The 26351-nt window shown below is 48.5% G+C and overlaps 1 protein-coding gene and 1 long non-coding RNA gene across 15 annotated transcripts in view; one reads left to right on the top strand and one right to left on the bottom strand.

The window, feature by feature from the left end:
- Hsf2bp (heat shock transcription factor 2 binding protein) overlaps positions 1–26351 on the top strand; it is an 86527-nt gene that overhangs the window by 45289 nt on the left and 14887 nt on the right. For 7 of the 14 annotated variants that reach the window (NM_001127683.1, XM_087598104.1, XM_087598102.1 and 4 more), the window contains 1 exon segment: positions 3163–3266. The exons of 4 other annotated variants lie outside the window; for them this stretch is intronic. In NM_001127683.1, the coding sequence (NP_001121155.1) occupies positions 3163–3266 (104 nt within the window). 14 annotated transcript variants of the gene reach the window in all.
- Positions 12825–16335, bottom strand: LOC147998566 (uncharacterized). Its single transcript, XR_015645659.1, has 3 exons — positions 16269–16335; positions 15870–15988; positions 12825–15262 (listed from the first exon to the last, which is right to left on the bottom strand). It is a non-coding gene; the product is annotated as an uncharacterized LOC147998566 (long non-coding RNA).

The raw sequence follows: 26351 nt of genomic DNA, 5'->3' as shown, positions 1-26351 counted from the left end.
AAAATAGGCTGTGCAGCGCTTAAGTTCCTATAGATGCAAATGTGCCTGTGTCAAGATGCTGTACATAAAATTATAAAATAGTTCCCGCACCCAGGAGGCCTTGGCGTGCTAGAAAGTGCTCTACCACTGAATTACACTTCCGCTGTTAACTACTGTGCGTGTGTTTCTATGGTATCTGTACATGCTACAGATCCTGTGCAGGTATGTGAATGTGAGCATGTACATGCCATGGCACACATGTAGAGGTCATGGGATAACCTCAGGTGTCCAGCCTCCCCTTCTATCTTATTGAGACGGGTCCCATGTTTGCTGCTGTGGTTTCCAGGTTAGCTGGCGTAGGAGCTTCCAGGGATTGATTCTCTTGCCTTCACTTCCCATACTGCTGCAGGAGCACTGAGATTATCAATATGCTCCACACCTACCTTTCTGTAAGTTCTGGGGATTTGAACCGAGTTCCTGGTACTTGTATGACAAGTACTTTTATCTAGGGAGCCATCTTCAAACATGTGTCTGACCTGTTTTATTACTCAGCAATGTGAAGAATCTGGGAAACTAAAGGGCTATCGTTCATAGCTTCTATGGACACTTGACTTGCCAGTTGTTCAGAACAGTGCAAAATATCCATTTTGCTGTGGCCATTTTCTTGTTGATTGTTCAGAAGATGAGGTGTTTGGATCTTCAGGCTATGCATTGCGCCATCTGGCCTGGCCTGATGATGCCACATGTCACATACTGTCTTAGTTACCTTTCTGTCGTGTTAATAGAACACCATGACCAAGGCAACTTTTAAAGGGAAGGGATTATCTGGGCCTTGGTTCCAGCAGGATAAGGGTCCACCACTGCAGGGGACAGGGAGACAGACCAGCAGGCCTGGTGATGGAGCCTCATCTGAGAGGCTCATCGTAATCCACAAACGGGAAGCAGGAACACACTAAGAACTCTTTGAACCCTCAGAGCCCACTCGTGACACGCTTCTCCACCGAGGCCACACCTCCTAACCCATCCCAAACCGTTCCACCCCATATTCACCCCATCTGGGGCCAGGTATTCAAACATGTGAGCCTATGAGCTATTCTCATCCAAACAAGTACATTCCATTCTCTGGCTCCCATAGGCCCAAGCCATATCATAATACAAAAGGCATTTAACCTACCTTCAAAAGTCCCTAAAAGTCTTAGTCGATCATTGTTTAAAAGTCCAAAGTTCAAAATCTCTTCTGAGAGTCAAAGCAGCCTCTTAACTATAACCTCTGTAAAGTCAAAAAGCAAATTATATGCTTATAATAACATACAGTGGCGCAGAATATACGTTACCACCCCAGAATGGAGGAATGGGGCCTAGTTAGGAAATGCTGGGCGGAAGAAGAACTGAGAGCCAGCAGGGCATACTTAAAGCCCTACAGCTCCATGTCGAATGTCAAAGCTTAGTTAGACGTCTCTCTTCCTGCCAGCCTTGCCGCCTGTAACCCACTTCTTGCTCGTGGGCTGGTTCATTCCCTGTCTGCAGCTCTTCTTGGCAGATCTTCATGGCTTGGACATCTCCATATCTTGGGACCTCCACTGCAATCCAGAATTCACTTTTATAGTTTTACATGATGGCCTTTGAGGGCCCCCACGCAGGAGTCTCCTGACACATGCCTGACCTAAGCAGCGGTCTATAACCACAAAGGGAGGTTTCATGATCCCTTTACTGGTGTGCCCCTCATGACACCACATAGGTGACACTGCCAAGTGTGATGACCAGTGTGGGTGACCCCTGTCCTCTAGAATCACATTTGCAGCAGCTTTGATTTGCCATAGCTTCTCAGGAGGAGAAAATTCCTTAGGCCCTCTCCTTTCAGAAGTTAGAAGCTTATCTGAGTGGAGTCTTGCCCTGAGGACATCCCTCCCTTTATTCCAGCGTGACTCAGCCGTCTCAAGCTTCTCATCGCCTTCAACACAAGCTTTGGCTCCAACAGTTTTCTCATTTTTCTTCAAACTATGCATTTTGTATTTCTCTTTGCAATGCTTGATTTTTTTCCCCGCTGTAGACCTGCATAGTTGATTACTGAGAAGCAGAAGACAGAGTCGGTAACAGGCTGCCTTGAAATCTCCACTACTAAAGGAGTTGCTTAATTTTCAGTTTAGCTTCAGCCGGGCTCTTAGAAGGAGAGCCACGCTCTTGCTCCAAGTAGCGGAAGATCGGTCTGTAGCGTAGCTGCTGACAGTGTTCCCTCCAAAGCCTCTTCTGCCTGACCGCCACAGTCCGTGTGCACTTGGCCCTGGCTTCCAGGTTCCTGCTAGCATGGCCCGTTACGCTCTGCTTACGATAGTCAACCATTTTTCTACTCCAGAACTTCAAAGCCTCCCATATCCTCTGACCTACATGGTCAAGTCCGGCACTGCAGTTAGTCTACTACAGTGTCAGTGCCTTAGTTACTGTCTTTTGCTTTGATAGAACAGCACGACCAAGGCAGCTTATAAAAGGAGCTTGACTTGTGGTCCCAGGGGGATGAGAGTCCACCACCATCAAGGTGGGGAGCATGGCAGCAGGCAGGCAGGCATGGCAGTGTCGCCTCAGCTGAGAACTACATCTCACCCCCAAAACAGGGAGTAGACAGCACACTGGGAATGGCACAAGTCTTTGGAAACTGCAGAGCCTACTCCCAGTGAGAACTTCCTCCAACAAGGCCATCCCTCCTAATTCTTCCCAGATAGTCCCACTGACTGGGACCAGGTATTCAAATGTGAACCTGTGAACCATTCCCATCCAGGTCACCATGCAGTCTTTGGATAAAACCTGTGATTAGATTGTAGATGGCTTCACTGAACCTCAAGAACTCAGTATTCTTATAAACTGAGGGCTGCCTGAATATAAATGCCCGCTTGGTATTTCAAGGGCAGAGACACTGGGTTGTGAGGTTTCCCATGAGACTCTCTGCCTGTGGTTCAGTACACAGAAGGTGATGTCACAGAGCTACTGCTAAAGCTTCCCGGTATCTTACGGCTTTCTGTAGAGGAAGACCATTAGACACGTCTTCCACTTTGTAATGTTCTACCCAGATGCCATCCTCGGACATCTGAGATGTAAAAATGTCTAGGTCCTTCAGAGGAGGAGATGAATTTGAGGTGAGAACAATGTGGATAGCCCCGCATGTCAACACTGTGTTCTTTTGCATTTCAGTCTAATGCTGATGTCCCTGTACAATGTGAGCATCAATTCAAAAGGCTTGAAATACATCAGTGAGAGTCCTGGATTTATCCCCTTGCTATGGTGGCTTCTGAGTGGTAAGGAGTATCTGCTATGTTCTTGTGTGGCCATGTGTTCTCCTCCACAGCTGGAGGAGGTGTTGGTGTGTTAGCAAGTGGGACCATTGCTGTAGGATGTCTACTCTTTGAAAACGAACTACCAGAACAGCTTGGCAAGTGACAGTTTCTCTGTGTTGGGCTGGCTTCTAGGGGTGGAAGAGGAACGCTCTTTCATAGTGGCAACATTCACATTGGGTTCTCTGAGACACTGGCTTGTCAATGGCTGTCCTGCTCCTCCCCCGATGACTCCCCACTTCAGAAAGCCATTTGGTATGTCAGTGCTTTATAGTCATTTTTCTTAAATTACGTTTTTAGTTTAGTTGTGATCTTTGACACAAAGATGACTTGATGAAACGGCACCAACTGCTCCTTCTCTGAGGCAGAGGAGCAGATAGGAGGTGGACATGGGAGGAGTCCAGACAGAGTGGGATGGGAAACGTGCGAAGACCCACGTGGCTGGAACTTCAGGGCTGTAAATAAAACTTAACTCACTGCTTCCTTCTTGTTTATCTTTACCTAAAGTCATGTCCCAATTTCACCATAACTGTAAAGCCTAAAAAGTACACATATCATCCATATTCAAGTGGTAAAAAATACATTTTTCCTTTTTCATAACTCATATTAATCTGTTTTTGAGCTTTAGTTACTCTTGATGTACTTTTTTTCTAATAGTTTTATTGAGATCTAATAACTGCATATATCTTAAATGGAAAACTGATTATTTGCATATAAATATCTACCTATAAGGTCATTACCATAGTCTAGGTCCCAGGCATCACTGCCCACGGCACGTCCCCTCACCTTCCAGAGAGCTGTTCACCTGTCCTCTACACTGTCGTTCGGTTTCTGTTTTTACAGTGGTTGTGTCTTACTCGTGCACCGCCTCCTTACCCACTGCTCCGTTATGCACATGAACCTTTTGGGTTGTTTACAGCTTCGACACGTTACAGACACAGATGCTGGAGTGGCCTGTGCAGGTCTTTGCGCGAGGATGTGCTGGCATTTCTCCTGGGAATCTCCTAGGCGCAGAATGGCTGGGTCACATGGAGGATGCACGTTCATGGTTTCACACCGCCAGCTGCTCTGCCGTGCCCATCTCCAGCAGAGAACACAGTACCAGCCGTTTGTCTTCCTGTCCTTGGTCTACTTGTTCCATTTAGGTTTAGGTGTTCCAGATGGGATGTCTTAGTTCCTCACTGTTCCATTATTACTAATGCTGTCGGATGAAGAAAGGAGGACCTGACCACCCTTAGAACGGGGGAGGAGGAGGTTTATTGTAGATATGAGGGAGAGCATAGTAGCTAGAGACGGAGACATTGGGAGAGTCCAGAGTAAATACAACCCTGAGCCGGGCCGTTGTGAGGAGAAGAAAGAGAGGAGAGTCAGGAGACCAAGAGGCCAAACAGAAAGGAAAAAGGGTAAAAATAGGACCAATATAGCCAAAGTGGCTGGATTATATAGGGAAGAGCAACTTGGGGAAGGGCAACTCAGCCCAGTCCTTGGGCTGGAGAATATTAAGGTAGGGGATTTGGTATGCCAGCCAGGACCCTGTAACCGCAGGGACTGAGGGATGCTGGGGAAAGCTGGTGGCCAGAGTCTGATTCGATATGTTGACTAGGCATCTTAGCCATTTGACCTGGGTTCAAGACCTAACTGTTAAACATGTTTGAATGTGCTTCGAATCTTGATTGTTATATCACCTTAAGTGCATAAATCCTCCAGCTATACTCTTTCCCAAGTTGTTTTGACTGTTTCTAAGTCCTCTGACATGGATTTGCCATTTAATAACTTGTCACTTAATACCAACTCTTTTTTTTTTTTTTTTTCTTTTTCGGGGCTGGGGACCGAACCCAGGACCTTGCGCTTCCTAGGTAAGCGCTCTACCACTGAGCCAAATCCCCAACCCCTTTAATACCAACTCTTAGAAAGGGCTGACTCAGGGGAGTTCCTTTAGGGGAGAATCTACATGTTACCAATAGTGAGTTCTAGGCCAAGGGGCCACGTATGTGGGTGTTCCCTGTGTGTGTGTCTAGAGACAAGGTGGACAGGCCTCCGTGGCTTCTGGCTGCCTTTTGAGGTATGTATAGAGTGAACACTCTTGGGTGGACACAGATCTATTCCCTCTCTCCACAACAGGAAGTGTTTGGAATGAAGATAGTTAATTCCAGGGCATAGGCCAGGCACACTACCACCCATGTGAGGAGATGTGGCGTCTCTGGGCTTGGGGATCCCTGTGCTGAGAGGCAGTTTATGTCATGTGCGTAATCTGTGCACTGGGTCCTAAACCAGCACAGGCATGGGTACTCCGGCTGCACTTAGGAGTAAGAAGTTTTGTCTCAGACAGGAGTGGATCTTCTGTTAGCAGTCTTTAAAATGTAGCGTGTAGCTTGACAACCCACTCGTAGGGTGGCATTCTAGGCTTTCCACCTTGAGGGTTGGTTGAGTGGGCTTTAAGTAAAACCACCTGCCCCAGGACTGATACTCAACTAAGCAGCCTTTATTTTCTTTTTAATTTTGAAGATGCATCACAAAATCAGGTGATTTTTGGACTTCATGTTGGTGTGCAGGTCCTCAGTATTAGCCTAGATAATTGAAGAGGAAGAGGGACCCCCGACAGCCCTGCTGCTATCGTGACCACATATGTCCTGTGGTTTATTGTTGTCAGTGTCCTGTGAGGTCAGGCATTCCTGCCTGCTCTCAGATGAGGAGGCCAAGTGCCATGCTGGGCATTAGCAGTTGTGTGGCAACAGAGCTGGGTTTGAACCCTGATTGCCTGTTGTATGGCCCTGTCCCCCACACAAGCTGCTCTGCAGGCACTGGTCAGAGCCATAAACCTCCAAGCCATCAGAATTGGTTTTGCAGAGACTTTTGCTTTTAAACAGCGTGCCTGTCTCTGCTTATCCCTCCTGCCATAGTGACCCTCGAACAGCCTTTGTCAGGCATTTGCTCGCTCATGAAGGAAGAGCCTAGGCTAAGCGTTCTTGGAGGCCCTAGCTGCACCAGTCCAGAAGTTCCTGTGGGATGAGAACCTCAGTGCTTCAAGTTAGTTTATACGGCTGTTGGGTGTGCTCTGATATGGGTAGACTCTTGCCTTGATTTTGTGTCACAAACTCAATGGGGTAGTTTCTAAGGAATCTTTGTGTGTGTAGTGGGAGTGTGTGTGTGGGGGGGTTGCTCACGAGTGTGTGTTTCAAGACAAGGTTTCTTTGTGTGATAGCTTTGGCTGTCCTAGAACTCACTTTGTACACCAGGTTGGCCTTAAACTCACAGAAATCTGCCTGCCTCTGCCTCTGCCTCCTGAGTGCTGGGATTAAAGGTGCTCAACACCACACACCAGCTCTTCTAAGGTATCCTAAATACCTCTTTGCTTCTAGGGCTGTTTGACTTCCCAGGATTTCTTGTCCTTAAAGACACTTCAGGGCTCTTTGAACATAGCAAGCGTAGCCCAAACCTTGAGATCTATTGAAAGCTTATCTCATTTGTTAACTTTAGACTCATTCTTTGTAAAGTCAAACCAAAACTGGATTCAAGTCCAAGATGCTTAACCACTGAGTTACGTATGCTCTGTTTATGTTGCTCCGGCTTTACTGTTTTAGAATTTAATGTGTTTTAAGGTTTTTCATTGTTGCTGCTGGTGATGGTGGTGGTGGTGGTGGTGGTGGTGGTGGTGGTGGTGGTGGTGGTGGTGGTGGTGGTGGTACGGCACCCGGGGCTCCTGGCCTGCTCAGAAAGTCTGCTCCAGAGCTGCTTCCCCAGCACTGCCCTGAAGTTTAGAAAGCTGACGAAACATTCTATGGGGAGGTGGGAAAACAGGAGCTTCGGCTGCTTGGGAAACTGTGGTGCTCGTGCTTGCTGCCTGTGCTCCCGCTCCCAGGACCCCGCCTTCTGACCTCAGGCCGGGGAAGGATTTGAAGACTGTGCCTGCCCTCTTCTGCCATAGGGAGATCCACTTGGTGAGATGTAGTCAGGTTTGCTCAGAATCTCTAATACTTTCTGAAAGCTCTCAAGCCAGGGTCTTGCTAACTCTCAGAAATCAGTTTCTACTTCATCATACAACCCCTGTCAGGGGACTTGATGGCTTTAAAGAGCACAGTCTTCGACTCACCACATGGAGGTGGGAATCGAAGCTTTCTTTCTGGGAAACTGATCTAATCTGTTGAACTCACTTCTCTGATCTGTCCTGTGGGACTCCACCCCAGGGTCTGACACCTAATACAGACGGTGTCAGCTCTCCCTTTCATTGCTGGGCTAAGGATCTTGGGCTTCAGGGGAAGCTTGCTGCCTTTTTCTTTGCTTGACCTAAGCCGTTGCTTCTGGGTTTTCAGACCCCGTGCTTCAGAGAACAGCAGCACTTCTGCTGGCCTATCTGGTAAGCCCATCTCATTCCTTCTAACCTCTGCTGGGTCTCATTTTCTTGCATGTGTTCATCTCCATGGCTGCCTTTTTCCCAGGCTGGGCCCAGATTCTTCACATTCCTCTTAAGCCACAGACCTGGCACGGAACTATAGCAAATAACTGATGCGGACAGTGTGTTGGGGTGGTGACCACATGTTATGTAACCGCAGTGCAGCAGATTAGTGTTAGATCCCTCTGTGGCCGCCGTGCTGCCGCCCCGGATCCACTGCTGAGGTGCGCATGGCACTCACTCACACCCGTCTTACATGAACGTGCTTCCCACTGATCTGAAGCATGGCGAGCTCTACAGACCTCTTCAGCTCAGACTTCCTCCAGAGCTCCAGACTCAGAGCCGGCTCTGTGTGCTGAGTCCACAGGCTCAGTGAATAGACATTCACAGCCAATGTTTACACCACACTTCAGTCTTCCCCCACCAGCCCTAACCACAGTCTGCCCAGTCTCAGTGAATCCAACCTTTCCTTCCCAGCTTAGCAGCCGCTCACAACTCCCCAACAGCTCCTGATTCCTTTCCTCTGTCACACCAAGATCCAGTCTGCTCCGGAAGACCGATGACCGCTTTCAGAACACACCTAGGATTAGCATAGCAACTGCCACTTCTTCCCTGTGTGAGCCACCATCCTCTCATGTGGGGGATCCCTGCAGGTCTTGTGGTCCATCTCTCAGGCCTTGAGTTGGGAGCCAGGAGTAGGAGGAACAGATCACTGGCCAGCTTTCTTCCAGGAACCAAGGACTGAGAGAGAAAACTTTTGTTAAGAATGCTTCTTTGAACTAGAACGGCGAATTGTACTCAAGTAATAAAGCTCAAGCAGGACAGAGCTTAGCTGAGAATTTCTTGTTTGCCCCTGGTTTGGCTTCCTGCTTGTGATCCTGCTTCAGGTTACTGTGTGCTGGGATTAGAGGTGTGAGTGTCGGTATAACTGAACTTCTTTCTCACGCCGGACCTTCAGATTCTGTGACAGGGCTTAGAGGACGGGGGAAGCCTAAGTTTGAATCTTGGTAATAACCTAATAGAGACCTCCCAAGGGTAGTTAGTGGAGATGTTCCCCTACGTCTGATCACTAGGAAAATGTTTCTGTGACCTGTGAGTGTACTGGAGGAAAAGTCTCTTTCAAGAATGAATAGCCAGGGCTGGAGAGGTGGCTCAGCAGTTCAGAGCACCGACTGCTCTTCCAGAGGTCCTGAGTTCAAATCCCAGTAACCACATGGGGGCTCACAACCATCTGTAATGGGATCCAATGCCCTCTTCTGGTGTGTGTGAAGACAGCAACAGTGTACTTATATAGAATAAATTTATATATATAATAAATTTTTAAAAGCAGAATGAGTGGCCAGGCTGCTTCCTTGCTGAGTCGAAGGCTTCTCCACCTGCCACTGTAAGCACACACTTGTTAGATGCTTGCAGAGGAGATTAGCTTTGCAATTACTAGACTGACTGGTGCAGTGAGCTCTGCCCAGTCAGACGGGGGCCTGAGCAGGACACAAAGGCTGCTCAAGCTGCAGTTCGGCCCTTCCCTGCCTTACTGGAAATGCTTGTGTGAGGCTGTCGGTCCGATGGCTTCTGACCCGGAGCTGTGTGTTGTTTCTCCTGGGTCTCCATTTCCTGACTGCTTTGGTGCTGTGCAGTCTTCATTGCCGTGTGCACCATTGCCGAGAGTTAGTGTTGTTCACTCCTGCTGTTCTTGTGCTGATCCAGCCTCATCCATCCCCACATCTTTTCAGCCACATTTCTCTGGAGAACCATGAGAAAAATGTTTCCAGAAGAACTTTTTACTTCAGTTAAGTCCTTAATGAATTCTTAAAATATCCTTTCAGAATTAAAAAGAATCTTTTATTTTTCGAGATGATAATATAATTACGTAATATCCTCCCTCCCTTTCCTTTATTTTAATACCTCCCATTTGTCCCTCCTGTCCTCTTTCAAATTCAAGGCCCCCTTTTAATAATTAACTGTTATTATACACATTTATGTGTGCATATATATTCCAAACACACAGTAGGTACAACCTGCTCGATCTGTATAACATTCACTTGGTTTTAGGGCTGACCCCTTGGTTTCTGACCTTAGTTGCAGTTCCTTTGTGGTGTTGAAGCCTCTTGGGCTTTCCCTATCCACTTTGGCATTTCTATCCTGGCTGTTCTTACTCGATTCAGTCTAAGCAGCCTTGGCGAGCCTTTGTGTGTGTAGCTTCTGGCACTCCTGGGAGTCACAATCTTATACCAAACTCTCCAGGCCTCTGGCTTTTATAATGTCCAGTATCTTCTTCTGACTTCTGCATGTACTGCACACATGTTTACACACACACACACACACACACACACACACACACACACACACACTATAAAAATAAACAATTTTAAAAAGTAAGCCGCCTGTTAACCTTTGAAGAAGGTGAATAAAAGGTAAAAGCCTTAAAAGAAATATGGTGGACTGATAGTTGTCCCTCAGAACAGTAGTGTGATTCTTCTTGGGAGAAAAGCTACCCGCCAATTATGATCTATACACTCTCTTTCTCTTTTGTGTTGGTTTCCTTTCTTGATATCCCAGAATGCCAGATGTAAATAACTTAAAGGAAGGAAGACTTATCAAGCTCATAGTTTCAGAGTTTTTTAGTTCCTCCTGAGTGGGAGGGGTGGCAGAGTAGATCCCATAATGCCAGACAGGAGGCAGGGAGAGGAAGGGACCAGGGTTGGACATGTCTGTCAAAGACACGCTCACAGTGATCAACTTGCTCCAGATAGGCCCTAACTCTTAAAATTCTCGCTTCCCCTTCACCTGCCCTGTAGAAAGCACCTTTGGGAACACGTAAGCCTGTGGGGGATTCACACCGTAACACCCACCAAATAGCCTTCAAGAACATTTTAGACAAAACACCCTTCAGCCTGTTGGCCATAGGCCATCGGGAGCAAAGGACAGTCTGAGGGATGTGCTTTGGGATATGTATGGGCTTGTATGGAAGGTACGGGATACACAGGACAGTGACAAGTGATGCACTCGAATGACAGTATATAGTATATCGTCTCAAGAAAAACGGAAGTGTCAGCAGTGACTCAGTGGTGAGGGGGCTTTCAGCCCTCCACGGGCAGTGATGACAGATCAGTATCACCAAAACGAAGCCGGGATGTGAAGAATTTGCCTGCTGAATAGACAGAACACTGTGTCCAGATAGAGAATGTCTGTGTTTCCTGAACACATGGTCACGCACCAGAATTGGCGAGTTTATTGACTGTACATCAGGGGAGTTCCACAGATGTTAGACAGCCAGAGTCATCTATGGAGTGCCTTCTTAGTGTAGAGTACAATGAAGCTGGAGGTCAGTAAAATGCCTCATGCAGACACAAAGTGAGTGAGGCAGCCATGATGGAAGCCAGATGGTTTGGGATTAAATAAGAGGATTACATCAGAATGGATGAGCTCATTCTCATTCTCTCTCTCTCTCTCTCTCTCTCTCTCTCTCTCTCTCTCTCTCTCCCTCTCTCTCTCTCTCTCTCTTTCTCTCTCTCTCTCTCTGTGCGTGTGTGTGTATGTGTGTGTGTGTACACACATACAATGGCAGATCAGAGAACCCACCCCCACCCCCAGGAATCAGTGTTTTCCTTCCACTTGGCATGGAGCTCAGGTTTTCAGGTCTATGCTGCAAGCTCCTTTACCCTGCCTGCCAGTTCAGTGAGATTTATTAAAATCAGCACTTAGTACAAGGTTCAAGTGCTTATATCAAAAAGAAGAAAGTACAAAATGAGTGAACCAAACTTGTGTCATAAGAACTTATGGAGTGCGTGTGAGGAGATGATTCATTGGGCAAAGGTACTTGTCGCCAAGCTCAAGGACCCACACAGTGGAAGACAGCCTTGCGAGTCCACACACATCGTGTCGTGTGCCCTTCCAATGAACAAATGAATGTAGCAAGAATTGTGAAAAAGAACTTAAGAAACTGAAGCAAATTGAAAGAAGCACAAAGAAAAAAGTAAACGCCAAAGGGAACAGTTGGGCAGGTGGGCAGCAGACACAGAGGCCTGCCTGCTGTGTGGCCCCTGCAGCAGGAGCCACTAATGCGCAAGTCTGTTGTAGAGAGAGGGGAGTGGATGGTTGAGGACCATGAGCAGAGGTGGAACTGGAGAGGTGAGGGTGGGGAGGACTCCATGATATGAGTGGGCTGCCCTCCTACCCCAGACTATGGTGAAGTCCCTGCCTGTGCTGCCACCGAGAGCCATGTCTGGGTCTGTGGCCATGCAGCAGCAGGGGTCTGGGGACATGTCTGTGACTCTCGTTACCACCAAAGGTCATGCAGATGTCCCTGATCTGGGCCACCACCTGGAGCCATGTTGATGTCATAGGCTGGGGCACTCATGAGAGCTGGCCCCACTCCTTGCCTGCCACAGCACTTGGGAGAGTGGACTCTGCATCATGCCTGGGTAGCACAGTGGAGCTGGGCCTGGGGTCAGGGACACTGGTGAGCTGGCCTCAAGAGTGTGAGTGTGGGAGACTGGCCCCACACCTTGTCTACCATGAGGTGGCATGGGTGAGGGAGAGATAACCTCCTCCCCCACCCCTAGCTGCCTTTGGCAGGAGGAAGAGCTGGCCTCAGGGTCATGAGAGCAGAAGAACTGTCCCTGTCCTTCATCTGCTGCAGCACTCAGGAGAGCAGGTACTACCCCTTGCCTGGTTAGCAGCAGAGCTGGCCCTGGCTGTGTGGTCCGAGAGCGTGAGAGTTGGAGAGCTGGCCCTGCCGCTCGCCATCTGCAGCTTTGGGTGAGCCAGCTCTGGCAGTTCTGGAGAGCTTCTCCTGGTGGCATAGATGTGGGAGAGCTGGTACGCTGACCAACTCAGTTTGCACCCAGGCCCAGATCTAGGGCTCTGACTGAGCCCACCCAACATCTATGCCATGTATGAACTGCTCAGACTCTGGTCCTATGAGTCCAGAGTCACAAGATCTCTATGGCACAGGGCAACATAATATTTGAGAGGCAGAAGCCGGAGGCCTTGAACCAGACAATGAGTCATTGCAATGAACATTTGCAAGTAAAGATGTGTGGACAGAAGAGTATGCTGTGTGATAGATATACTGTGACACACCACAGCTTCTATGGTGAGATTTTTTTTATTTTAATTTTTTATTTTCTTTTATGGGGGAAGTTGCAAGGGTGGAGTGCAAATGTGAAGGGATGGGGAGATGAGTGGGATTGGGGTGCATGGTGTGAAATTCACAAAGAATCAGTTAAGAAGTTAAAAAACAAAAGCAGATGTTTCCAGGTAGGCCCAACAACAGGTCTGAGAGGAGTAGAAAGAATTAGCACATTTAAAGTTGGTCAGTAGAGTATCCAGTCTAAAGAGTTGATCAAAATGAGACAGGGCATTATAATACAGAACCACCAAGGAAAAAGAGAAGGGGAGTGGGGTAGAAAAAAATACTTGCTGGGTTGAGAGTTGATGGGACGTTAGGAGCCCTGACTGCTCTGTCAGAGGACCCGCCTGCAATTCCCAGCATTCATATGGTGCCTAATAGCTATCAATAAGTCTAGTTCCAGGGCATCTGATACCCTGTGATGATTAATACTATCAACCTGACAGGTTCTAGAATGATCTAGGAGACAAAAACTGTGGGCGTGATGCTGAGGGAATTTTTAGACGGAGACTCCGAGGGAATTAGACTAAATGTGGGCAGCCTCCACCTTTCTTGTCTCCTAAGCTTGGAAACGGTGTGCCCATTAGTCTCCTCTTCCCTGTGAGCTCTGCCCACAGACAGTGAGCCAGAGAGATCCTGCCTCCCTCACCCTGCTCATGACAGACAGTAGATCACAGAAGGAGAGTTCATGAATTTAGAGCCGATAGCAGTCCATGTGTGTGGTAGGGGCGGGGTAAGGTGAGTGCCACAGTGCGTGTGGAAGTCAGAGGACAACAGTAGGAATCAGTTCTCTTTCTGCCTCTCTCTGGGTTACAAGGCTCAAACTCAGGTCTCCAGGTGCCTGCTGGGCCACCGAGTTGTCTCCTCCCCTGTCTTAACAATCTCAGTGCGAGACTTTGCCTGGGGTGCTCTTCACTTCCAGAAATGACCTGTAGAGCACAGAGCTCAGTGGCATCTTGGCCCTTGTGAGTTTCAAGGCTGCTAGCAACTAGGCCAGCACCTCCATCTGGAATATCTTCTTGGTCCTGAGGAAATCAGACCACCCATCATTCTCAGGGTTGCTCTGAAATGAAGGCATGTGGAGCTAGGGGCAGAGGAACTCAAAAAATATGGCTGTCGTCCTCAGCCCTCCTGAACACGCGGTCCTCAGTTCCCTTCCTTCAGTCTTCCTCCACACAGTGCCTCCTCCCCACTCTGCCTCTCTGTGTTCCTTGCTTCTGCTCAGCTGTGCCCCCATGACAGGAATCCACCATTGCCATGGAGGTTACACCTGGCTGCTTGGCTCTATTTCTGTGTCTTGCTTACTCTCTGGCCTCTTCTCATGTACACTTCCCAGGCCATGACACGGCAGCAGCACTCGCAGATCCTGCAGGGAGGCTTCTGCTCCACTGTGCACTCTACCCAGCCATCAGCCACAGGGTAGAGCAGTCCATCCAGGACCATAGAGGAGAGCACTCAAAGCAGGCTTTGAGCACAAGAAGCCTGTGGCCTGTGAGACTGTGGTTTTCTTAGGTCACCATTTGCATCTGGGCAGCCTCGGAGGGGCCCTGATGTGCAATCAAGCTGTGAATAATTTATTACACCTGACTAATCAGCATATATGAATGTGTTTAGCATAATGTGCAATATTAGCATTCCACAGCAGATATTAGAAATAAGCATTTTTCTTAGCTTTAGTGGAATTAGGGCACCATTTATTTGGTTTTGGCTTTTTGGACATATACTATAATTTAAATTGGCATCTTTAATCTCCAAATGCTTGGAGGTTTTCTGGCTAGCTTTCTGTTACTGATTTCTAAAATGAGGTAAATGTGCCAGAGAACATTCTACGGCTGATTCTAGTCCTTCTGGATTTGTCAAGGCTTGTTTTATAGTTCAAAGTGTGGCCCATTCTATAATTGTCCCGAGTGTACTCAAAGGAGTGGGTGTGTGCCCTCTGCTGCTGTTGGAGGGAGTTTTGTGAGTGTTTGTGCTTTCTTGTTAGTTCATGATGGCTGTAGGATTTTGTATGTCTTGGCTGGTTTTCTCTCCACTTGTTCAGCTGATGGCTGAGAAAGGAGTGTTGAGGTCATCGGACCATTATTTCTGTCCGCTCTGCCCTTCTGATGTTCAGCGACACCCCCTCCCTATCGTTGTGTCCCTTTGATGAGCTGACCGTGTTGCCATGTATGAACGCCCCTGATGGTAGCTCTTGCTCTGAAGACTGCTTTGATGTTGGGCTTGGTGGGGGACATCATCCCTGCTGTCCATCTCCGTGCTTCCGGAACACCATGCTTCTCAGTTACTTTTCTATGGCCATGGCATCTTAAAAAAGAAGCACTGAGTTTGGGGGATCACAGTTCCAGAATCTTAGAGTCCATGATCATCAGACGGGGAGCACGGAAGCAGCAGGCAGGCAGGCACAGCCCTGGAGCCTTGGCTAAGAGCTCATCTCCTGATCTGCAAGTCAGAAGAGGAGAGAATGTTAGAACAAGGGTGAGGGTGGGGAAGCAGGGGGAGAGAAAGAGGGGGGAGAATGGGGTGGGCTTTTGAAACCTCAAAGCTATATAAAAGGCCACATCTTCTCATCCTTCCCCAACGTTCCACCAACGGATGACTAAGTATTTAAATACACCGGCCTGCAGGAGCTCAACTTAGCACCCTGCCTCTGTTTAAAGTGTCCCTTGTTTTTTAGTTGGGACTTAAATGTTTTTTTCATCCTATGTATGTTAGGCAAGCTCCGTGCCACTCACTGTATATCCTCATATCCTTAAAACATTTGAACTTTTGAATCAGTGTCTCACTAAGTTGTCCAAGCTGCCCTTGAACTTGTGATCTTCCTGTCTCAGCCTTCTAAATATCTGTAATATAGGCCTGCGTCAGTAGGCCTGGCTTATATTCTGCCTTTCCTGTCTTTTGCTCCTTACTCCATTAAATTCCTGCTGTCTTCTGGATTAATTTAGTAGTAGTCAATAGTAGTGTCTCGGTTAGTGTCTTACTGCTGTGAAGACACGCCATGACCAAGGCAACTCTTATAAAGGACAACATTTCATTGGGGCTGGCTTACAGGTTCAGAGGTTCAGTTCATCATTATCATGGCGGGAAGCATGGCAGCATCCAGGCAGGCATGGGCTGGAGAAGGATCCAAAAGTTCTTGATTCCAGGGAAGCAGAAGGAGATTCTCTCCTGCAGGCAGCCAGGAGGAAGCTTGAACACTAGCAACTCCAAGCCCCGCCCCACAGTGGTTCACTCTGTCCAGCAAGGCCTCACCTCCCAACAGTACCTCTTCCCCTGGGCCAAACATATTAAGACCAGCACAAGTAGTAATTCTTTGTCTCTCCATTATTGACTATCAGCTTTAACTCCTTCTCTCTTGGTGGCGGTTTAGGTGATAAAATGGGCATGTTTAACATATTCCAGCTACATTCTGATGCTGTTGCACCCATATGAATAGCAAGAAGCTCACAGATGTGGACGTCTGTCCTGCTGCTGCTGTCACCATCTGTCTCAGGTCCTCTCCCTGTTGCTGTGATACAGTACTCTTACAAAACCAGCTTAAGGGCAGAAGGTTCATTCTGTATGTGGTGGAAGGAGTCCATGTGGGCGGAGAGTCAACGCAGCAGGGGCTCACAGCAGCCCTTCCCAACCGCACCCACTGTCCAGAAGCAGTCAGCTGTTGCCTGCCTGCTAGTGCTCAGACGCCTTCTCACTGTACATGGTAGCAGAAGTGTGCCAGCGGCCTCCCCCACAACCCTTGCTGGTATTGACACCCTCTCCCCAGCATGACCCATCAAGCTGGGTGAAGCTTCCAGAGAGCTTTCTCCTGTTTCCTACTAGGACACTAATTCAGAGAACAGAGACACTGCCTCCCCTGCCTTGCCCACCCAGGAGGCCCCATGCTTGGTCCTTGGTCCTCTGCCCAGGCTTGTGTGTTTCGCTGTGCCAGGCTGAAGTCATTAGTGAAACCGACATCTAATGCGAACTGTGAAAACGACATGCTGCCTCCACTTCAGTAGCCGGCACACCATTCTGAGAGCTCTCGCTCGTGCCGTTTCTGCCCACTTGAATGTGTCTTGCATGTGTTAGAGTGGGGCTCGGGCTCAGCACTGCACCAGAGTGGAGCCACCTGCCACAACAGTCTGTCTGGAAGAGCGGCCTTGTCCCTTTGCCTACTTGGCTAAGCAGCGCCTCTTCCACTGCCTTCCCTGTGATCTGCTAACTGCGCTATCACTTGGAAAGCGCAGAGTTTGCGAGCAGGAAGTGAGGAATCTGTTGCTAGAGTGCGACTTAGAAGCAGACAGCACTGCTTGTGGAGTAAGTCAGGAGGCTACATTCCATCATAAGATGGTTTTAATTTATTCTGAAGTGTGAGGAATAGTGTTGTTTTGGGTTTGGGAAGGAAAACACTAAAAATATGAAGTGGCTGGTGGTCTGGTCCTTCCCGCATGTCTCCTGAGTGTGTGGGTGATGGGCTTTGTTATCTTCCCAAACCGTCACAGTCCTTGGAGCCTTTCCATATTCCTTGTTCTGTGTTTCTTGGGGACTGGCACGCTCGTGTTGCTGATCTGCCATTTTCTGATACCTGTGCTGCCACCTTTGCACTTGCTGGCTTTGTGAGAGAGCTGGTATTCTGAGTCATGTTTCCTTGGTCTCCCACATAGGACAGTGATAGAGCCTCCATTGCCTTACTGGTCTTGCTGTGGGTGGCTCTTGGCAGGGTGGTCTTAGAGGGACCAGCTCCACCTATTACTGCAGGATTCTAAGTGAGCAAAACTGAGCTTTCCTCTCAAGAAGTCATAGCCAGGTAGGGAGATTTGACAGTAGACACACAGAAAACGTTTGCAGCGTGTTGAGCAGATGATCTGGCGTGGGCTAGAGATGACACGTGAGGCTGCTCCTCTTGGTGTCTGAACAAAGAACAAACCATGCTGACACTAAGAGGAGGAGCTGATCAGTAGGATGATGGGGGAGCAGTGGAGAGGACCTGAGTAGCAGCGGGCATTTTAGGAGTAACTGGAGGTCAGTGTGGCTATACTGGGGTGTGTGTGTGTGTGTGTGTGTGTGTGTGTGTGTGTGTGTGTGTGTGTAGGAGTGACCAGAGGGACTGATGGAGTCAAATTACCTGTGACGACGTGACGACTCAGACAATACTCTGAACAGAGGAGGCCTTGTCATCGCTGGTTCTGACTACTGGTTGGGAGCTAAGAGGAGCCATAGGGACCTTGTAGGGTGAGAGTGCCAGTGCAACCACAGTAGGCAGAATGGAGACGGAAGGGAGTTCAGTCAGGATGGTACCTAGGGATTCAGTTTGCACGTCTGAGCCAGGGATAACGCTGTTCTAAGGAGCAGGGATGAACCAAGAGTTCAGAGAAGTTCATTTAAGTCTATGCCATCTGCTAGCTATTCCCAGGAAGTCAGCCCACAGAGCTGGGCTCAGGGATGGAAGGCAGGAAGGTATTGGTTTCAGAGAATGTATTGGGAATACTCGGGAGTTACTGTTGCACAGAAAGGGCTTCTGGCCAGGCTGCCCCATCCTCTCTATGGCTTCTCTCGTCAGCTCTCAGCTGAGACAAATCTTTTGTTACAGCTTGAAATACAAGTTGTTCCCCACAAGCATTTCTTTCTGAGTCATCCTGCTGGCCTGATGTGTACATTTTCATCCTCCATTCATTAGACACGTGTTAGACACGTAGAGTAGCAACACAGTGTACATCAAGCCTTGCTGGAGAAGAATGTAGGGACCTTTATGTACATGCCAGGGGTGGTGGAGCCAGGCCACATGGCTTGGTCATTGTTTTCATGATGGCTATACCATTTTATATCCCGAACAACAGTGAGTAAGGATTCCTGCCTTCACATCCTCCAGCATTTGCTGTCATTTGTCTTCTTGATTAGTTTTGGTTGGATGGTGAGCATAGGTTTTCTTTGAACCCCTTCAGAGTGGAAGTTTCAGGCTGTCCTAACCACTGAGGCATCTCCCGCCCCAGCAGCAGTCCTCTGTGTCCCTGCTCTCTAGACTAGCACAGTCCCAGTGGCACTCGAGGGCCATCCGAGAGAAATGGAAGACGATTCCTTTCCCGTCCCTGTTTCGTGTGCTTGGCAGAGCATCGCTGAGGGAGGGTGCAGCAGAGGACGTTCTTCTAACTGACTTAGCCTTCCCGAGGTGCGGGTGGTGACAGCGGGACCGAGACGGTGCCATCTTTATCACGTGGGTATGTTACATGTCTCTGATCACGGGGGTAGACACCAGCGTTGGAGCCCTCACTGCTGTGGAGACGTTTGTGTAAGAAGCTGACAGCCTCATGTCCATCTGGAATCTCAGCACTGTGTCACAGCTGTCCGTCCCCTCCTGTCACACCTGTTCTAGATCAGTGGCTTTCGTGCTCAGCCTCATGTTTGCCCTCACACGCCCACATGATTCAGACAGTGGGAATACCAACAGGGAGCCTGTCCCATCTGAGGAGGAGGCACAGTGAGACTCAGAGGCGTGGTTTTCCCAAGAACTATGGAGAAAATACCCCCTTAAATACAGGGGAAGGGGGATGACACACATCGAGAAACTGGAAGGAAAACACACAAGCACAAGCTACTTTACTCATTGATTATTTGGGCTTTTGTAATAAAACTGCCTGTTTTGTTTTGTAATCCCCGAGTGTTACCATAGGGACATAAAGTATTTCCCCCTACGGTTCATGTATTAAAGGCTTGGTCCCCAGCTGGTCACACTATTTTGGGAAGTTCTGGAAACTTTAGGAGGTAGGGCATAAACAGAGGAGGCATCTCTAGGGCTGGGGTCCTAGGGACTGTACCTTGTTCTGCACACCCCCCCCACCCCCTAAATTCAGGGACCTAGGAACCAGGAGCTTATACTGCCTCACTACAAGCACAGAATCAACTGAACTATGGGCTGAAATTGTGAGCGAAAGGCCCTCCTTTGAGTGGTTCTTTGAAGCATTTTATTCACAGCTACAGAAAAATGAGAGTTGGTTCTGGGGGTGGAACCTTTGCTGTGATAAACATGACTTATGCTTCTTAGCCTTTGGAGCTGGTGCGCAAGAGGGAGGAGGGCTCTTAGAGACGAGGCTTGACAGGCACCAGAACGCTGCAGACGGAACTCAGATCTCATAGGGATGCTGAGCTGCAGAGTCCTGTGCTCTGAGGCTTCCAAGGGGGAATGGAGACTGCTTGGGACTGGACCCAAGGCCACTGACGCTCCTGTGACATGGGACTTGTGTGTGCTCTGTCCATGCCCTAAGACTTAGGGGAAGCTGAGTTTACAGGCACCAGGTCGTGGTGAGAGCTTCAGCCCGATTGGCAGTGAGAATTAGGAGTAAAAGAGTCTAGAAAGATTTGAGCAGCATTTGGCCAGAGAAGCAAATTTAAAGTGGGAACCAAAGTAAGAGCGTTAAGGAGATTATTGCCCTTCACAAAGTCCCACTTCACAAGGACAATAGGAATGGTGACGGGGGACATCTCAGGGCTTGACTTCATCTCAGCTGTGGCAGCTCAAAGGCATGAAAGAGTGAATTCATTTGAGACTTTCCTTCCAGAAGACATGCCTCTGAGTCACCCTTCTGGAGTCTCATCACCTAGCACAGTGTTTCCTCTCAGCTCCCCAGAGGCGGCTGCAGCTGAGGGTCACAGGGACACGGCTCTTTACTGCTTGAGCCTTTGGCAGTCCTTGATGTCATCCACCTGATGCCGACCTTTCAGTCATGCACAGTGCAAGAGTTATGGGCATGGAGGTGTCACTAGATTCACAGGAAACCTGGGAAACCAGGCAATATGGAGCACATGTGGAATCCTCACAGGAAGCTCCTGAGAGGGCGGGGTGAAACCGAACATGAGATGGAGACTTGAAGTTAGAGAGGCCAGCTGTGAAACCAGTGTGAAGGGAAGCTGCAGTCCTCAGCAGAGGCCATGTGGGCTGTGAGTGACAGGGCCTTAGGGGTGTGGCTCGCCAAGATTTCTGAGGCTGACATCCATTATCACTTGCTCTAGATGACAGACATGGAAGCTACAGGACTTAACATTTCCCTTCCTGATTTCAGTCTTTGACCAGTCCATCCTTTCTAGTCTTCCTCCTCATCTAGAATGGGAGTGTTCACTCGGTGCTATTGCATTGTGGGAATGTGCTGTGAGTTTGCCTTGAGTCCCAGAGGACGTTGAGCTGATCCTTCTGAACTGTATTAGAACTGTTAAGACCACGGTGGTTCTTAGAAATGGACTGAAGGAAGGTATTTTGTGTTGTGGTGGGCATGAGCCTTTTGGGTGCCAAGGGCAGAATCATAACGTGTGAAATGTCATTCTGAAGGGCTCAGACGTTAAAGAACAGTGCCTGGTTGGTGACAGCCTGTTTGGGGAGCTTCTGGAAGCTTCAGGGGGTGGGGCGCAGCTGGAGGAAGTGGTCACTGAGAGTGTGTTCTTGGCAGTGGTATTTTCCTCACTGCTTTCTGTCTCCTGTGCAGCGAGCAACTCCTGCTGTGTGCTCTGGGAACCATGATGCTCTGCTTCACCAGAAGCCCAGGATCAACAGCCAAGGACTATGGACGGAAACTTTGAATCTGTGTGCAAACTAAATGATTCTTCTAAATTAGTTTCTCAGCAATTTTTTCATAACTAGAGAAACCAATTAACACAGGATAGTTTGATTTACACAGTTTTCGAGAGCAGGTTAGAACGCGGCCACTGAGCACATGAGAACTTCAGTTGCTTACGGTTGGCTGGCGGAAGGAAAGGATGTGAGGGAACTTGCTGGGATGGAATTGAGTGTCAGAACTTGGTCGTCATCTGTAATTTCTAGTTTTGCTTCAGTGAGACAACAAAAGAAAACTTCTTAGCCATCAGAGTTCACATTGGACACACCTGTAATCTGTGTTCATGTGTGTCGACTCTCACCAGCCCCAGGAAAGCTTTGCTGGCCTTTCCCTTCTCAGTCCAGCACACCTTCTCTTTCTCTTGTACGAGATTCCTTTCCTACCCAACACTCCATTCCCGTTTCATTGCTCAGATTTATAGAAAACTTGCAAGACTAGTTGTATTAGTCAGAACTCTCTAGAGTGGCAGAGCTGGCTGATAGAGAGAGAGAGAGAGAGAGAGAGAGAGAGAGAGAGAGAGAGAGAGAGTGTGTGTGTTACTAAATTGGCTTACAAGCTGTGGTCTGGATAGTCCAACAATGGCTGCCCCATGATGGAGAGAAAGGCCAAGAATCTTGAAGTTCTGTCCAAGAAACTAGATGTTTTCCAGTCTGGGAGGGTACCTAGACAGTCACTGGGTCTATACTGGGCTCCTGAAGGAGCTGGGTTTACTACCAGCTGCAGCAGCAGGGTAAGATGAACTTGCCATCAAGAACAGGGCAAGTAGACAGCAGCAGTGGCTTCAGTCTTCATGTCCTGTCATGTGAGCTGCCAGTAGAAGGTGTGGCCTGGATTCAGTGGTCTTCCCACCTCAAACAGCCTGATCAAGAAAACCTCTCACAGGCATCTCTAGAAATTTGGGTGTTAGCTGATTTCAGATGTAGTCAAATTGACAACCAAGATTAGCTATCCTACTAGTGTTCCACACACTAGTGAGTTACAGTGGCAACACAGTTACCAAGTTCGCCCTGGTGTAATTCACTGTCTGCTTGTTAACCCTCGTTAGAGCACGTTACCATTCCCCTGTGTCCTTCCACTGGCATTTTCAAATTCATCCTTGTTATAACATGAATCAGCACTTTATTCCTTTCTATGGCTACATAATGTCTATAGTATGGGTGTCCAGCATGTATGCATTCATGGTCTGATGGGCACTTGAGTCATTAGCTGTGACCCATGCCACTGGAGTGTGCCTACACAAGTCTGCTTTCTAGTCATTTCCCTCACTTGTGCATGACTAGAGCTCCCCTTCATATTAAAACACTGTTCCCGTGGAAACAGGTCTCTAGAACTGACCGTTCTCTTTTGTTCAATGTGTGGGAAGTGCAGCATCACTTCCTGTGAGAAGCCCACTACTAAGGAGTCATTTCTCTCTTGCATTCAGCATAGACTCCCGAGGTTTGGTAAGCTCTCTATCAGACTGTGTGTTTCAGTTGGTTTTCCCGCAGCCTGTCTTTGGCTTAATCAGGTACATGCTCTGTTTCTCAGCTCTTTCCAGCCCTCCTAGTCTCCCTCTCTTAGACTACAGTGATGCCAACATTGTGTCTCACCAGTTCCCTTGGTGTTTTAACGTCATCTTTCTCTTGCTAGCTCACATTGCTGCATCCCATTTTCCTGCCTTTCCCCCACTCATCTCTCACGTCTTAGTTCTCCTGTGCTGTGTGCACACATTGCCACCATGCTGATGTGAACTAGCACAGGCAGCTTTTCATGTGGGTTCTGAGGTCACACATTGGGCCTGCCTGGCAAACACTCTACTCACTGAGGCGTCCGTCCTCCTGGCCCTCAAGGATTTTCTTCGTCTCTCCCCTTAATTCTCTCTCTACCAACACCCTTGTCTCAGCTTTTGTATTTTCAGTTTTAGTCTTTTTTGTTACTCTGTACACCTTCTCTTTATTTGTGATATTATTTTTAAGACTTTACACCTTTGTTGGTTGAGGAACTCTCATGATGGCTGCTTTAAAACCATTATATTGGCCTGTCACTACACTAAAATACCTGAGGCAGGCTAATTTGTAAATTTTAAAAAATACTTATTTTGGCTCATGGGTTTGAGGTTCAATGCCCTCACAGCTCTGTTCATGTTCTGTAAGGAACCCCTGAGCTGTGCCATGTAGTAGTATAGAACTCAGGTGTATGTGTGTCATCTACTTTTAAGAAGCTACCAAGGTTCAGTCACTAATGATTAAATCAATTCCCAAAGGCCTTGCCTCTAAAAGCAGTTAATATATTATCTACACTACTAACCACTCATGACTGCCATTTAGATTCCCACATGAGTCCTGGGAGGGAACAAGGCTCTAAAGGCAGGGGTCCTATAGATCCTTGTGAGACAGTCCTAGCGTGTCCTCTGTGTGAGACAGTCCTAGCGTGTCCTCTGTGTGAGACCGTCCTAGCGTGTCCTCTCTGTGAGACAGTCCTAGCGTGTCCTCTCTGTGAGACAGTCCTAGCGTGTCCTCTCTGTGAGACAGTCCTAGCGTGTCCTCTCTGTGAGACAGTCCTAGCGTGTCCTCTCTGTGTGAGACAGTCCTAGCGTGTCCTCTCTGTGTGAGACAGTCCTAGCGTGTCCTCTCTGTGAAACAGTCCTAGCGTGTCCTCTCTGTGAGACAGTCCTAGCATGTCCTCTGTGTGAGACAGTCCTAGTGTGTCCTCTGTGTGAGACAGTCCTAGCGTGTCTTCTCTGTGAGACAGTCCTAGCGTGTCCTCTGTGTGAGACAGTCCTAGCGTGTCCTCTGTGTGAGACCGTCCTAGCGTGTCCTCTCTGTGAAACAGTCCTAGCGTGTCCTCTCTGTGAGACAGTCCTAGCATGTCCTCTGTGTGAGACAGTCCTAGTGTGTCCTCTGTGTGAGACAGTCCTAGCGTGTCCTCTGTGTGAGACAGTCCTAGCGTGTCCTCTCTGTGAGACAGTCCTAGCGTGTCCTCTCTGTGTGAGACAGTCCTAGCGTGTCCTCTGTGTGAGACAGTCCTAGCGTGTCTTCTCTGTGTGAGACAGTCCTAGCGTGTCCTCTGTGTGAGACAGTCCTAGCGTGTCCTCTGTGTGAGACAGTCCTAGCGTGTCCTCTGTTTGGTGAGCCTTCATCATGTTGCCTCACCTGTCCCAAGTTTTTGTGAGTAGGACTGAGTTCTGTATTACTCTATTTGTATGGTTTATGATAGTTCCCTCCACGATCTGCCTTCCTGAAACTGTTGTCCCCGTGCCTGGGCTCTTACGGTGTCATCATGAGGCTATTCCTGTTGGCTGAATCCTTGGCTGCATTTATCTCATAGCTCAAGTCTTATTTACCCTTTCCGGGGTTACACAAGCTCTCTCTAGGGTGCCTAGTGTAAGTGATGGTGCAGTGGAAGTGCCCATAGGCTGGCCGCTCTGCCTAGGCCACTGCACAGGTAGAAGGAGAGGTCTAGTGGGGAATCAAACCTCCAGGCTGTCTCAAAGTAGAGGGTAGAACAGAAAAAAGAAAGAAAGAAAGAAAAAAAAGGAAGAAGTCTTGCCAGTTTTAAGGAGACAACTAGCAGTGGGGGAGGCATGTAAGCCAGAACAGCCTGGGAGTTAGAGCAAGGGGAGGTCTGATGTGGGCCAGAACAGCCTGGAAACTACCAAGGGACTTTAATCGGTTACAGGTTTGTTTGAGTTAATCAGGAACTAGATGCCCCTGCCAGAGGCAGTTGCCTGTAAGGGCTGGGTAGGGGAAGTGATAGCTTTCCCAACAAACAGAAAGCAACTTTACAAGGGTTCTGAGGAATGTGGAGTTTAGGCTTTTGTTTGCCCACTAGTGATCCTTCTGCTGACCTGGTCAGAGTCCAGCCTGAGCGGAGGTTAGACTGTGTCATTCAGGACAGTATCAGCGACACTGCCATCTGGGGGCTTGCTCTGGACCCAACAGTTTCTCTATATTTGTGTTATGGCCTTATCCACATAAAAGAGGCCTTTTACTTACAGGGTAACAGCCTTACTCTGAGTATTGCACACACAGTGGCTATTTTCATTAATTTATAGATGTATTCACTTTACATCTCCATCATGGCCTCCCTCCCTCTTCTCCTCCAATGTATTCCCTCACAACCCCCTCCCTCATCACTCCCGTCCCTTCTCCTCAGAAGCACCATGCGTACCAGCCTGCCCTGGCACATCAAGTCATAGCAGGACTCAGTGCATCCTCTCCCACTGAGGCCAGACAGGCAGCCCAGCCAGGAGAAAGGGATCCAAAGGCAGGCGACAGAGTCAGAGACAGCCCCACCCCCGCTCCGACTGCTAGGGGACTCACACGAAGACCAAGCTGCACATCTACTACAAATGTGGGGAGGGGAGGCTAGGTTGGGCCCATGCATGCTCCTTGGTTGGTGGGTCAGTCTCCATGACCCTGCATGGGCCCAGGTTAGTTGACTCTGTAGATCTTCCTGTGGTGTCCTTTACCTCTCTGGCTCCCTCCATCCTTCTGCTCCCCCTACCCCCTATTCTTTCACAAGACTCCCTGAGCTTGGCTGTGGGCCTCTGCATCTGTTTCTTTCCATCAGCTGCTGAATGAAGCCTCTCGGAGGACATAGTAAAAACGGCCATTGCACCAAAAGGAATCTGCACATTCAATGCAATTCCCACCAGGTTTCCAACACAGTTCTTTACAGAGCTTGGAAGAACAATTCTCAACTTCATATGGAAACACAAAAACCCAGGAGAGCTAAAACAGTCCTGTACAATAAAAGAACTTCTGGAGGTGTCACCATCCCTGACCTCAAGCTGCACTACAGAGCAACAGTAATGAAGCCACATAGTATTGAGATAAAAACAGACAGGTTGGGGTTGGCGATTTAGCTCAGTGGTAGAGCGCAAGGCCCTGGGTTCAGTCCTCAGCTCCAGAAAAAACAAACAAGCAAACAAAAAACCCAAAACAGACAGGTGGATCAATGGGATAAAATCG

This window comes from Rattus norvegicus, chromosome 20 (assembly GCF_021556685.1).
Source record: "Rattus norvegicus strain SHRSP/BbbUtx chromosome 20, alternate assembly SHRSP_T2T, whole genome shotgun sequence".
Classification (NCBI taxonomy): Eukaryota; Metazoa; Chordata; class Mammalia; order Rodentia; family Muridae; genus Rattus; species Rattus norvegicus.
The sequence above is the reverse complement of the archived record's forward strand: the minus strand, read 5'-3'. Positions and strand labels throughout refer to the sequence as shown.